Genomic DNA, 14,613 nt, shown 5'->3' on the forward strand with positions numbered 1-14,613 from the left:
AAGGGTAGCCTTGCCTCGCGCTCCTGTGACCCGAGCCCACAGATGCTCTTTGGCCGGAAGCTTCCCGAAAGGTCCCTTATCTCCGGGGGTGCTCGAAGTCAGGCAGAGGTGCTCCTCTTTCCCCGCCTCACCTCACTCCCAGACATCTCTTGCCATCATTCCATCCACTTCGGTATAAAACCCCACGCTTCCTCCACCCCCGCCAGGCGCAGCGCCCCCTCCCTGGGCTGCGCCCGCCGGGGAGCAGAACGGACAGGGGCGCGCGGGAGGCGCACAGAGCTTTCGGGTTGCCAGCGCTCGCAGCGCCTGGGGAATTGGGCTGTGGGCGAGGCGGCCCGGGCTGGCCTTTATCGCTCGCCGGGCTCGTCCTTTGAAACTTTATCAGCGAGTCTCGCCACTCGCCGCAGACGCGAGCGGGGGGCGGGGGCGCGGCGAGGCGCCGGCGGCCGTGACGAGGCGCTCCCGGCGCTGAGCGCTTCTGCTCCGGGCACGCATGGCGCCCGCACACGGAGTCTGACCTGATGCGGACGCAAGGGGGTTAATATGAACGCCCCTCTCTGTGGAATCTGGCTCTGGCTCCCTCTGCTCTTGACCTGGCTCACCCCCGAGGTCAGCTCTTCATGGTGGTAAGTCCGCGCGCACTAGCGCAGAGGGATTTTGGAGATGGGAGTGGGGACCGCACTGGCCACATAGCCCCTGCCTGGTGGCGCGTCCCCACCGCCGAGGCAGTCTCGGTTTCTGGCCCGCATCCTGACTACTGCCCTCTCATCGCCCGCTTGCGATCCCAGTCACTTTCCCCCCGAAGATCACTTGGGCTTTGACAACTCCCCAAACCACATTCCCCCTCAAATGAGAGCTCTGATGTTTGGTTTATTTGGATCCAGCCGAGCGACAGCAAACTCAGCCAATTTCTTATCCTGTTGACTGACGTTCTCGCCAGGTCTCTAGCTCTAGCAGAGATGTGTGTGTGTGTGTGTGTGTGTGTGAGAGAGAGAGAGAGAGAGAGAATTCACCTTGAAAACTACAACCTACCCCACACCCCGCGCCTCCCGCCCTCCCAAAACTGCCTCAAGATAAACCGCCCCGCCAATGCAGGCAGTCAGGATTGCAGAGCCCAAAGCGTGTGATTTTGTATTATTTCCCGTCCTTCCACATTCCTAATGCTTCACCCTAGTGGGGCGGAAGGACACGTTGGTGCCTCCAGTGGTCACTATCACCTTCATGCAAAGCTACAGACCCCGAGGGCTGTCTCTAAATGTTACCCTCTTCAAAACCGTCATCCCAAAGGCCAATTTTGCCGCTTTCCTTTGTACGTTGTTGATCTGTTATTATTTATTTATTTATTCATTTATTTATTCATTTTTGCATAGTGACGGGATCATGAACTCTAACAGGTCTGAGCATTCCAAGGGCAGATTCTCTCCCCGTGCAGAAACTGTTCCCCATCTCCCAGACTTTCCCATCTGGCAGAGAGATGGAGTTAAGAGCCCTGTAGCTTCCCTGCACCTTCAAGTTTCAGAACAGATATGAAAATGCAGATACAAAGAGATCGGCTACCATGGGCTATTTTTTTCTTTTTTCAGAGAATCTGGTAAAAGTAGAGTCTCAGTCAAAAGAAAGACTAGAGCAGGAAACTTTTTAGGAAGACACTGGAGCTCTTCAAAGGAGCAAGGCAAGGCGGTGACGGGAAGAGGGTTCGATCCCTCCCTAAGCCCGCTTTGAACAGGAAGGCGGTTAGCCTTGACACTGCTGACACAGGATCAAAGATTGATTTATCCGACTGACCATTTTTCAATAAAATGACCATTTCTGTTTCCATGGGTGTATAAACATTATTTATGGCTCTGGCTTTTTGTCGCATTGTCTCTCAGCTGTCACTTAAATATATTTTTTGGAAGTCACAGCTGTAACGATTTTATGATCATATAAAATAATGAAAATACGAGAAAAAGACATTCTCCTTGTTTGATCGCTTCAAAAGGCACCTATGGCGGCTTGGGTTCTATAAAAGGTACCTTTCTAAACATTTCACAACTAATAGAGAACATCTGGGTAGAGATGATGATGTAATTTTTTGTTAAAGTTTCTTTTCAAAAAGTACTTTATGGAGCTATAACACTGTTTGATTCTTCCAAACATTTAGTGTCCTTAATAACAATAGAAAGAATTTCTTCCAAAGGTTTTTTTTATAAAAGCCAAAAAAAAAAAAACCTACAAAATGGAAATATTTAAAGGACTTTTCAGTAAGGAAAGAACAGCATGTCTGTGAGGAGAATGCAGCATCAGATACTAGCAGGTGTTGATTAGACAGATAAGGGTTTTAAGACATTATGTCAAATAAATGGGAACGAGGAGCTTCTAAAGGTCGGTTTCCCCAAAGCCAAGTCCAGACATAATTGTGCCACCGAGATCAGAACCTACTCGGGAAACCTCTTTGATGCTCTCTCCCCAAAACACATTGCCTCTTCCTCCAAAATCAGTTCCCAGACTCCCTGCACTACCCAGCTGGCCTGGAGCATCACCTGGTGGCCCTGCTCTTGTCTGAGGCAGTCGCCGCCCTATTTGGGTGTGGCTTCTACCAGATCACTCACCAGGCCTGCCTGTCCTGTTTTTCTACTGAATCCAAAGTAAATAACCTTCTCTTTCTAACATCATCTAAAGTATAAGGAACTCTTTCCTATCCGAGAACACTGAGCCAGGCCTTGCTACTCACATTGCCCTCACCTCTATGTTGGTCCCTTACAGGTACATGAGAGCTACAAGTGGCTCCTCCAGGGTGATGTGTGACAATGTGCCCGGCCTGGTAAGCCGCCAGCGGCAGCTGTGCCACCGGCACCCGGACGTGATGCGCGCCATTGGCCTGGGTGTCGCAGAGTGGACAGCAGAGTGCCAGCACCAGTTCCGCCAGCACCGCTGGAACTGCAACACCCTAGACAGGGATCACAGCCTCTTCGGCAGGGTCCTGCTCCGAAGTAAGTTCCCTGCCGCGCCCCCACCCCCCCCGCCCCCCAGCGCCGAGGGCTCCCCACTCACACGGAGCTCCCCTCAATCTTTAAGGCCCCCACTCATCCTGGATAGCATTTAATTTAATCAGAAGTTTGTTCTGTTGGGTGACATTATCCCTGTGTCACAAATGAATGGAGAAGTCAGGAACTTTAGGGTAGAGTCTCACTGGAAGCCGGTCAGGCAGTGGGAAGTCCTACCCTAGGCTGTCGCCTCCACACTCTGGCTCTGTGCGGCACTTCGACCCTGTATATCATCCTACACCATCCGTATTCAGATTGTGTAGACTCTAACTCTAGGAGAAGGGAAGCAGCAGCCACAAGGCTCTTTGGACTTCTTCCTCATCTTTCTGGGTCTTCTCCAGAAGAATCTGAGCGTATGCTCGAAGTAGAATGTTTAATGATTGTCATTATTACAAAAACACCATGTGTTATTAAGAAACAGAGACAAATCTCTATTCACTGTCTTTGACTGCCCATTCAGCTACTCAGCCGTGGGTTGCTCTGTGTATGAATGAAATGCTTTTTACCCCATCACAAATTTCATAAAGGCAGGGACTAGCCTCAATATCCTGAGTCTTGTTTGGTGCCTGGTGTATTGCAGGCCTCATCCATTCCCTAGGGTGAATTCATTATGAGGGGATGGATGAACTAGTAGTGAGCGCCTGTTATTTTCCAGCTACAATGTAGGCAATAAGGATATTTATGGAGGATAGGGGTTGAAAACAGGAACACAGAAGAGTTTTTCTTCCTTAGAAAGAGCCTTAAACATTATCTAATTACATAATTTCATAAAACATCTGAATATGGAAAGTAGCTCACTAGCTAGGATACAATCAGACAAAATTAATTGAAAATTAGATCTTATTTTCCATTAATACTCACCTACTATCCTGGCATCATTAGCATTCTCCAAGAAATGTCACAGCCCATTTGCTATTAGGAAATCTGACTGAAAACACAGCAGTTTATGTGTGTACCCCAGAAACGGGAAACTTTACACTTGTTTCTGCCCACCACCCCCCCATTCCTAAGAAAATCATCCAGACTGTGCACTTGGTAATGCTTAACAGAGGGTGTTTCTATCATGTAATCATCACAGCCCTAGGGTTTTATGAGGCCAAATGCATAACTGAATGTCTCTAAAATCCCCCAAGGGCGTAGTACTCTCATTCTTAGAGTATCCTTAAAGTTAATTTACTGCGATATTCTGCAATTTTATTCTCTAGTTTAAGAACTATATTCTTCTGCATTCCTTTTGGAGTTTCGATATGACATCGCAAATTTTTGAAAGGTCAGTAGTAAGTTTCAGCTCCATGGAATTTTAAGACTTCACCTAGATTATCTCACCAGTGAATCAATTAAAGTACTGGACCTTGTCAAAGAGAGTTTACAAGTATCTAACTCAAAGTAATCTCTGGATATATGTGCAGCCTCTCAGTGTTTAAAATGTATCAGGATATTCCTTTACTCACAACCATTTTGCAATAATTTCAAATTAGATGTGCTTCTCATTTATAAAATGATCACTTTCAGATCCATAAAGATGTCTCATATTGGGGGAAAAAAAACCTTTAGACTGCAAATAAAAAAGCAAATTCGTCTACTGTTTCTAAAGATAGTATATCTGTGAAAGTTGGGAATTCATTCATAAAATACTTTAACAGAATCTTGGCAATGTTTGCTTCCTCAGAGTTGTAGAGTGGCTGAGAGAGAGAAAGTTAGAACTAAAAGCAATGGAACTGGTTTGACTTATTCTAAGGCCTCAGGTAAATAAGAGATTCCAGCTTGTACTTCCTTCAGATTTCTTTTAGATGAAGCTGAGTGCTTTGCCAGAATACTCAGAACTTAAAACACTCATGCTACACAATTTCCCTCCATTTTTCACAGAGGACCAGATTCCTTCCTATACATTTATGCAAACTCTTGTGACTGTCAGTGATGATTTTGTGCTGGTTATGGGAGGGCCGAATTTGGCCTAAAGCAGCTTATCCTGGAAATAATCATGAAATTCCAATGAAGCTATCCAAAGAGTTTTACAATTAATTTGCTTGGAGGGAAATTTACATCTTAGAGTTGTGAAGAACTCTCTTTGGGAAACCCAAATGTGCTTATAGATGAATGGGAAAGGCAAAGAGCAACATCGTTTATGGGACAAGCCCAAAAGTTACTAAAATATCCCAAGGTCATACAGGAATGGAGAATATTTGCCTATTTTGCTTTAGAGAGTCAGAGTACGACAGAACAATTTCAGAAATATTTTTAATTTGCTCATTCAATGGACAGTTACCCATCACAGAGGCAGAGAAACAGAGACAGAATTAGTAAGCCCAAAAATACTCTTGCAAAAATATACCTCCAGAATTCAAGAATGAGTCTTATAAAACAGAAAGGTGAGTAGGCCTCATCCTTGTAAATTTTTTTATTAAGGCACATATTTTAAAAGAAAGTTGAATAGCCGATAACTTTCAAGGAAGCCTAACTTCTAGTGGTTTGCCTTCCTTGGTAACAATCCCCCAGTCCAAATAAAAACTGTGCCTAAGTGCTTAATAGTTTGATTTATGCTTGATTTATCTCAATCCAAAAATTAGAGAAACCTCAATAGTAACACATCAGGAAGTTGAAATATCACCAATTAGATTTGGATTTTGTTTCATTTTTATGATGGTTTTAAAAAGAATCAGTTTTTCTAAGAAGAGGCCCAAGATCAAAATTTGTTTTGTTACAAAGCCAGCTCTTGAAATGTGCTACTATTTCACACATAGCATTTTAGTGATTCATCTAAAACACTTAACTGAAAACATCTTAAGGCCATATCTACATGATACCAAACCATCTGGAGGTAAAATCAAAAGTCAGTCAATGTGCTAATTTTTTTTATTTAAATAAATGAACATCTAGCTATTTAGCAATGTGTTTTAATAATAAATGAGAACTATGCATATGTTATTTTCGCTTTGTAAATCATTTCTAAAAGTAGCTGATTGTGCTTTTTTTTTTTCTTTCATCAAGCAAATTGGTGTAATTGTTTCCAAGTTGCACCAGGACAAATTCTCAACCTAGACAGACAATTTATTTTTCTGTTGCTGTCTAAGTACTATCTGACCACTGACCTACTATCATCTACTTCTTCCATGCCATTTCTCGAAAAGACCACCTTATAAAACTTTTCTTGCTCCTTAAAAAATATGATCAGAGCCAGGCCTAGTAGCTCACACCTGTAATCCTAGCACTCTGGGAGGCAGAGGCAGGTGGGTTGCCTGAGCTCACAGGTTTGAGACCAGCCTGAGCCAGAGCAATGTCTCTTCTCTAAAAGTAGCTAGGTGTTGTGGTGGGCGCCTGTAGTCCCAGCTACTAAGGAGGCTGAGGCAAAAGAATAGCTTGAGCCCAAGAGACTGAGGTTGCTATGAGCTATGATGCCACAGCACTCTACCTACGGTGACAGAGTGAGACTCTGTCTCCAAGACAGAAAATAAATAAATAAATAAAGTAAGATCAGTGCTAAATACTTAAGCACTTGGGAATTTTTCTCCTATGTAATGTCTGTAAACGTAGTTGCTGGACCCCACATCCAAAACTAGGCTTTAGAAGATAAATGGGGTAACTATGGACATGGTATTCTCCTAAACTAAAAATGGATATAGCAAAAATTTCATTTATCTGAAAGTCACTACCTGAGATTAAGCCACATTAGCATCTATTAGTCACATTCTTTTACAAAACATCTCCGTTCCACTTAGAATATCTGTAGTCCTTATAATACAAGCTAGGACTCTAAAAGCGCTCCCAGGACCATCACACTTCTCTCTGGAGAGCACTACCAGCTACCTATGGCAAATATTCATATAATTGATTTTACCTAACTACAAGGCATGATTGATTCCCTTTTTGATGGCTAGAGGTTTGGGGAGGGATATTTTCTAAAGGCTGAGGTAAGTGTCATTTAATATGGTGTAGATATGTTTCCTGATTTTAATAATGAGACCAGCAGAGCAAATATTGCAAAGGATGGATAATAAATTTTAGCATTAAATGACAAACGGAAACAAGCAGGGCTTCAATGCGAAAAACTGCTTTGTTCTCCCAGCTGTGTGGTTCAAAAAGTCACACTCGTCTTGACATGCTGAATCGCCGAATGGTTCTCTTTCTCTGCCTTGCATTGGCATCAGGTTGTCCAGCTTCTACTTTGATTGTTAATATATTTGCTGCAGCAACCATTAATAAAAGGGCATGCTAATAACAATGAAATACAGCTCCACTTGAAAAACGAGGTGCGCAAGGACCCTAAAGAGCCTTATATCTGTCACTATACCACAACACCGTGTTATGAGTTACTACAGATTATTAAAATAATTTAATGTAGTTATTGCACTGAAATATGTACCTTTCAGCCTGTAAGTGAAAGTAGCCTGTGCTCTAATAAAGAACAATTCTAAGAGAGCACCCCAAAGGGTTCTTGCCCAAGTCTAATTATAGGCGGTAAATTTGTTTCCTTCCAGAAAAACCAAAGAAAAGCTTTTCACTGTCTTTTACCCAATACTAGTGATTAGTGCAGGTGTTCCAGAAGTAAATTCACCTTAATAGTTAGACATAGTATGTAACTCAAGGATATTGCATATTGCCTTCAACAATCTCTCCATTACTTGTGAAAGTCAAGGCCAAGCCACAGCTCTCCAGTGTTAATGCCAGGGGCTGGTTACTGCCGGAATTCTCTTCCCACCTCAGTCCCTAGATTTCTTTGAATTCACTATTTCATTCTCAATAATTTAAATGTATATGTGTGTCCTCAGTAATGCCTAGAAGTTTCGAAGGTTTTTTTCCAAGGGAAGCTGTGGTGTTGTGAATACCCAAATATAGTATGAAATGATAGAATTGTGGAATTTTGACTCTATTTCATGCTGAGGAAACCAAAGCCTAGTGATACTGTATTCCTCTCTTCTAGGGCATCCAGGGCTCCCAGCTGAAGCAGGGCAAGGGTGTGTCTGAGCCTGATATAAAGCTAGCAGCTGGGCCTGGCTAGCAGCTGGGCATGGTCTTTGAGATTGTTTATTCACTTGGAGAAGAGTTGTCCTACAGATGTCTAAACTGACAGAAGCCTATAATAGATGGAGGCGATTCACATTAAATAAGGAGCCTTGGCTCTGGCAAAGAATCCTTCAGGAATACCAGTCCCTTTCTGTCGAGTGGGAGAGGATGCCAGAGAAAGATCAAGTATTGAACAGTCATCATGTAAAAGTTCCTCAAAACTAGCCCTCCCAGACCACTTTTAATCAAAGCATTTTTGTTTCAGGTAGTCGTGAATCTGCCTTTGTTTATGCCATCTCCTCAGCTGGAGTTGTATTTGCCATCACCAGGGCCTGTAGCCAAGGAGAATTAAAATCCTGTTCCTGTGATCCAAAGAAGAAGGGAACCGCCAAGGACAGCAAGGGCACTTTCGACTGGGGTGGCTGCAGTGACAACATTGACTATGGGATCAAATTTGCCCGAGCATTTGTGGATGCCAAGGAAAGAAAAGGAAAGGACGCCAGAGCCCTGATGAATCTTCACAACAACAGAGCTGGCAGGAAGGTATGGAAATGCAAGGGGGGTGCTCACTTTGTAGACCACATGGCTTTATGAATCACTTAAGCAAAGCTTATCTTAAACCTTCCTAGAGCTGATGAAATGCTGTGAAGTCACAACTTCCCACCAACCCCCAGCCCATAGCTGTTTGTTCTAAAGAATACCACTGATTAGGTTGAAATATTCCCACCCACACTCCACCTTCCTTCCCACAGCTGAGCCAGAGTCCACTCATTGCTTTCAGCATTGTGTTGAGTTAAGCATTTTGTGGTCCCTGTGGATACTGTATCATCTGGGCACAAGATATAATCTGTGGGTTAGGATAGTGCTTCATCCCACGTGGGAATGGTACATTGGATGCTTGTATCTGAGGGATATCAAGACCTACAGCATCTTTTCCCAAACTTTTCATGAAAGCAATTCACTAGTTGCTGATTAACCTCTTGGGCTATGGATCACTATTCATCCCCAGTCTCCACTTCTTAGATGAGGATGCTGAGGTGCTCAAGGTCACATGGTGAGTCAGTAGGAAAGTCAGGACTGGAAGTCAGGTTTCAAGGCCTAGTCTGGGGGTGCTTTGACCTAGGATTAAGCCATCTGAGTGCCAATGTCAGATCCATTGAGGAACCGGTACAGCCAGATTAACTGGAGCATCTGAATGGTGCACTTGCTACCTTTGTGTGGAAAGCATTAACTGACCCAGCTAATCAGATATTTGGTCAGAATGATTCCAGAATAATCTAATCACCAATGGGAAGAATAACCATAATTTGTCTTTTATCAACATAACATTAAAAATGTGCTTAATATTAATATGTAAAGAAAGATCAGCATAACATTGAAAGGTCCCCAGGGAGGCTTTAATAAGAAAAAGAATAGAAAAGAATCCAGATCTGTTTGGATGAAAACCCTTTTACTAGGCTCCTTTAGAGAAAAAACTTTAAAGATAGTGGGAAGGAAAAAGCTCTTGCTTAGCACATGGAATAAGATGAGTGTGACCTGAACTGTTTACAAATAATACCTTTCTAGAACTTAAATCAACATTCCTTATTTTCATGAATTTATGAACTTAGATAGTGACTACTGCCAAGAATATAGACTATGGTTGTGTAATCCTCCAACTATTGGTAATTACTGTTTGTGCAATGATTTGGATAAAAATATCGGCATTGACCTTTATGTTAACACAGATACTGCATGTATAAGTTATACACTGTGGTGTCTTTGATAGAAGTATGCTGCTTTAATTGTTCAAACAGGAGATACAAGTCTATTTCTATATTGGAAAGATAAATGCATATGGTCATACATTGTATCCAAAAGAACGTTGGCTTATCAAAATAAATGTAAATTTTTAAAAATAGGTCATTAGATATTGAGTGTTTCAACTCTTCAAGACAATAGATCTTAACTACAATATTTTAGGCCCTGAATAAACATGACGTTTAATGTAAATCACATGATTCTTCACTATGCAGAGGTGAACAGCTGTCAGGCCTCAAATATTCTCCTGCCTACTCTGCAAAACTTAGGAGGCTACTTTTGATTGGAATAAAAGTGCACACGCTGACTTTTTAAAATGTGGCTTTAATTAATGGTGGGTGGGCAGACTTTTTCAAGGAGATGCATGATGTCAGTGAATATGAACTTTAATGAGAGTAAATGTATTGAGATAAACATGCGTCTCTAATTCTCTTCTTGCGGTCATTAGACCCCCAGTCTCTGCTCCCCCTTCGTACCAGCAGAAGGTCTGTGAAATCAAAATGAGAACAGGCTGGGCTTGTGTTGGAAGGCAGGCCTCCTGAGCTAAGCCTCCAACTGGCCTGGTTCTAGAAAACCCCATCGTCTCAGAGCTGACAGTAACATTGGTCCACTTTTGTCTTCTATAGGTTTTTCAGTGTTTTCCAAATTGACCAATATGAACATCTACTTTTTAAACTGGAAGGGTTGGGAGAGGCCACTACACTTTGTTTAAAAGAAAAGCCATCTCTTCCAAGATTGTTCTGTTTAGTCAATGCCAGAAGTGAAAATTTAACACTGCCATTCACAATGAGCCTTAAATTTTCCCCAATTTTTGAACAGATTATTTATTATAGCAGCTGGTTAGAGCACCCTCAAGTGTCTCTGCACTGTAATATCATTTTAGATCCTCTGTGCTATAATACCATTTATTTTAATCACAGTTTCAGCAGAACTTCTATTTTTTTCCTTCATGTCTACTTGAATCCACATCTCTGATTCTAGTTTTCCTCCTCCAAACGGGATTATTAATAAGTACTAAAAAGATGAGCCTACCTTGTTCAAAACAAATATTCTATCAAGAAGGAAATTCTATAGTTTCCCTCAGCAGCTCTTTTTAGGTCTAAAAAAGCCCTGCTATGAAAACTTCCCAATTATATTTAAAGATATTCTTAGGCAAATTACATGTGAAAGGTCAATAGTCACCATTTGTTCACTTTCATTATCTTGCAGATGCCTTTTAAATTTGTCCACTGTTTCATCTAAGATGAAATAATTATAACTTCCTTTAACTCTCCTAATGGTATTGATATAAAAAAATCATAAAACTAATCAAAAATTGACCTTCAGTCACCCTAGAAGCTTCCTTAAGAATAGAGAACTTCCATGAAAATGCTCTCCTCAAAAGGTGTCTCCTACTATAGTGAAAATAGAACATTGGATTTGAAATCCAAACTACCTTGGTTTTAGTCTTACAATCCCACTAGCTTTGTTCACTAAATGTCAGTTGTTCTCATGTGTGGCAGGGCGTTATGTAGCACTACGGGAAGATGAGTATTAGACAGACAGCATAGAACCCCGTGTACAGTCAGTGCTCAGTAAAAATTAGTTCCTTTCTCTTTAGTGAAGTTATTTGTCACTTGGGTAACTGAGCTAGGGAGAAATCCAATTTGAACTACAGTAGAACCTCCATGGTTGACCACCTCCTTAATTTTCCTAGACTGGACCCACACTACATGTATGTGTCAGTACAACAGGCTTAGTTCCTTATATTGACCAGTTTGTTACAGTCCCTTGGGTGGTCAATTTATAGAGGTTCTACTGTATTACTTAGCATTCAGCCTGATCATGCCATCTATCCATGGTGTTGGCTCTGGTTCAGTTAATATACTAATAAAACCAGACATGTTTTTACTGAGCTGTTTACAAATAATAACTTTCTTGAACTTGAAAAATCAACATTCCTTATTTTCATAAATTTATGAACTTAGATAGTGACTACTGCCAAGAATATAGACTATAGTTGTGCAATCCTTCAATTATTGGTAATTACTGTTTGTGCAATGATTTGGGATAAAAATATCTGCATTGACCTTTGTTTTAACATGGATACTGCATGAGTAAGTTATAAAGTGTGGTGTCTTTGATAGGAGTGTGCTGCTTTAATTGTTCAAACAGGATATACAGTTCTGTTTCTCTGTTTGGAAAGATAAAGGCATGTGGTCATACATTGTAGCCAAAAGAATGTTGGTAATTTACAAAATACTGTCAAGTGTTTTGAATTTGATATTTCCAAAACCCCTATGGGAATAAAACATGGTATGAATATTTCTGCTTTTCAGAGGGAAAGCTGGGCCTGAGAGGGACGAAGTGGCTAACTCAGGGTCCCGTAATCATGACGTGTAGGGTCTGGGGGTTCAGGCCTGGCTCTGTTCTCCCCTGTCTACCTTTCCACATTGCCCTTGTTGAGAATTTTCAAGAAAAACAAAACAAACAGTATATCTATATTTGGGGGAAAAAGCAGCAGCGTCTGCCCTTGGAAGGTAGTTCACTCATGATTTTTCTCCCTTGTGTGTGTCCTCGCGAATTTTCTAAAATGAATGTATACAAGGAAAAGTTGTAAACATGTCCAGAGCAAATTAGCCTTCTTTGTGGGATTCACAAATATCAGTGAACAGCACTACAGTTTGAGGGCAGTATTCCTATTTGCTTTTGAACTAAAATTGGTTCAACAGATATTTTATTAAGGAATAAATACAAGATAAAAAAAATGTATACACATATTAAGAGAGGAAAAACTGTATTAAAATTGTCAAAACTGTAGGGCCTGCTCCTGACCGTGGCCCACTAGGGCTCTGGGACAAAGCAGAGACTTCCAAGTTCCACCTTCAGGAAATGTCTCCAATGTAAACAGAAAATGGATATTGTACAACATGTAAGCACGGCTTCACAGTCAAGGAAATCTAAGTTCTAATAAAGACTTCAAAGAATAGATCACTAGGGGCCACTTAAAATAAATAATAATAAATGAGTAATGAGTCTGATGTAAGAGAACTGGGGCATGATGAAAAAGAAATTATACTCTTAAAAAATATGGAATATCAAAAGGAAAGAAAATAAAACCTGAACTGAACTACAGAGCCAGACTACTTTAACCTCCTACTCATCCTGACCCTCCCTTCAGTAATCTTCAGTATCTTTATGGGGTACAAATTTCACTTAGTAGGTATTTATTTTCTGATTAGTTTCCTTAGTTCACAAAATTAAATTCATTTTGAAAAAGTAGATCAGTTCTGCCAACTTCACCTCTATCTAATTAGATCTAAAAATAGTATGTGGGCTGGGGGCTTATGCCTATAACCCCAGCACTTTGTGAGGCTGAGGCAGGAGGATGGCTTGAGGCCAAGAGTCTGAGGCCAGCCGGACAGCATAGCAAGACCCCATCTCGACAAAAAATAAAGAAATTAAAAATTAAAAAATTAGCCAGTCATGATGGCATATGCCTATAGTCCCAGCTACTAGGGGAGGCTGAAGGAGGAGGATCACTTGAGTCCATGAGTTTGAGGCTCCAATGAGCCATGATTGTGCTACTACATTCCAGCCTAGGTGACAGAATAAGACCTTGACGCTAAAAAAAAAAAAAAAAACACTATATGCTTAATACTGTGGCTTTTTATATATCATATGAATCAAAAACTAACCAGAGTTAAAGTTCCAAAAGAGGGAATAACTCTTAACAAAATTGTTACAGTTCCATGCAAAGTTCTATTATTAATGGAAAATGTTTTTTTATACTTGCCTCATTAGTCAATAAGAATTATTAAATATATGGTTAGCTGAGGGTAATGTTCTTGAGTTCCATGACTATAAATTCCACACCTTATATTTTCTAGCTAAGCCCACCCATGGACACTGTTTTTGAAGAATGACAGTGCTTAAGAAATCACAGTGTCTTGTTTAAGTTAATAAATGTTTGCATAAAAAAGCAAATCAGCTGTATAGTTTGCTAATGAATATTTCTTGTTTTTCTAGGTGCAGAGCATATATATTTAAAGGGTATAAGTTAGGCCAGTTTTCAGTAACTCCTATCTTAACTCCTGTCAAAAGGATTTAATTGTTAATAAATGTACTTGGCTTTGAGCCAGCATTTGAAAATTAAATAGTATGTTTTTAAATATGTGTTTCCCCCAGGAAAACTGATATAGAGCCAGAAATATGTAAGTTACTTCATGCGATACACCCAACTAAAAAGTGAAGTAGTAGCACGTCTCTTCAGATGCTCGAGTTTATCTAAATCATTTAGTTAAAACACAGCATGGTAAGGACCTAAAATATTAAATAAATCATAACTAGAATTTCTCAGGTAAGGTCCATCGTTAAGCTGTCAAATATTTCGCACAGTATAAAGTGGACTGTCTTTTGTCTAAGAGGAAGAGCATCAGAATGACATGATACGGGTTCATAAACTTAACAAATGCAGGTGTAAGAAACAAATTCTAATGTTCCTCAAGGAAGTCTTATGAAGACGTCCTAAGTATAGCTTGAGCTCAACCTTCTTCAGAAAGTCTGACTTAAGAAACCACAACTTCATTTTTCCTTGGGAGAAGTTTGCCTTTGTAACTGGAAAAATAATTCATTTTAGACCATAAATAGGTATGCAAACACTAACCATAAATACTTGTAGAACTCACTGAATCCAAGAAAACCAACCCCAAGGATGGCAAACCCCAGTATGAGAAGCACCTGCAGAGTGATTTATCATGTCACCTTCGGTGTCAGAGAGGCTGCCTGTGAGATCTAGGGCAAGCAC

At 40.9% G+C, this 14,613-nt stretch overlaps 1 protein-coding gene across 1 annotated transcript in view; it reads left to right on the plus strand.

Annotated features, from left to right (window-relative positions):
• Positions 1-245: 245 nt before the first annotated feature.
• Positions 246-14,613, plus strand: part of WNT2 (Wnt family member 2) — a 38,838-nt gene continuing 24,470 nt past the window's right edge. Inside the window, exons 1-3 of the mRNA XM_003789793.1 lie at positions 246-626; positions 2,746-2,972; positions 8,293-8,570. Coding sequence (XP_003789841.1) covers positions 544-626; positions 2,746-2,972; positions 8,293-8,570 — 588 coding nt within the window. The 5' untranslated portion in view covers positions 246-543. The remainder of the gene's footprint in view (positions 627-2,745; positions 2,973-8,292; positions 8,571-14,613) is intronic.

Source organism: Otolemur garnettii, unplaced genomic scaffold, assembly GCF_000181295.1.
Source record: "Otolemur garnettii isolate 467f Iridium unplaced genomic scaffold, OtoGar3 scaffold00037, whole genome shotgun sequence".
NCBI classification, from domain to species: domain Eukaryota; kingdom Metazoa; phylum Chordata; class Mammalia; order Primates; family Galagidae; genus Otolemur; species Otolemur garnettii.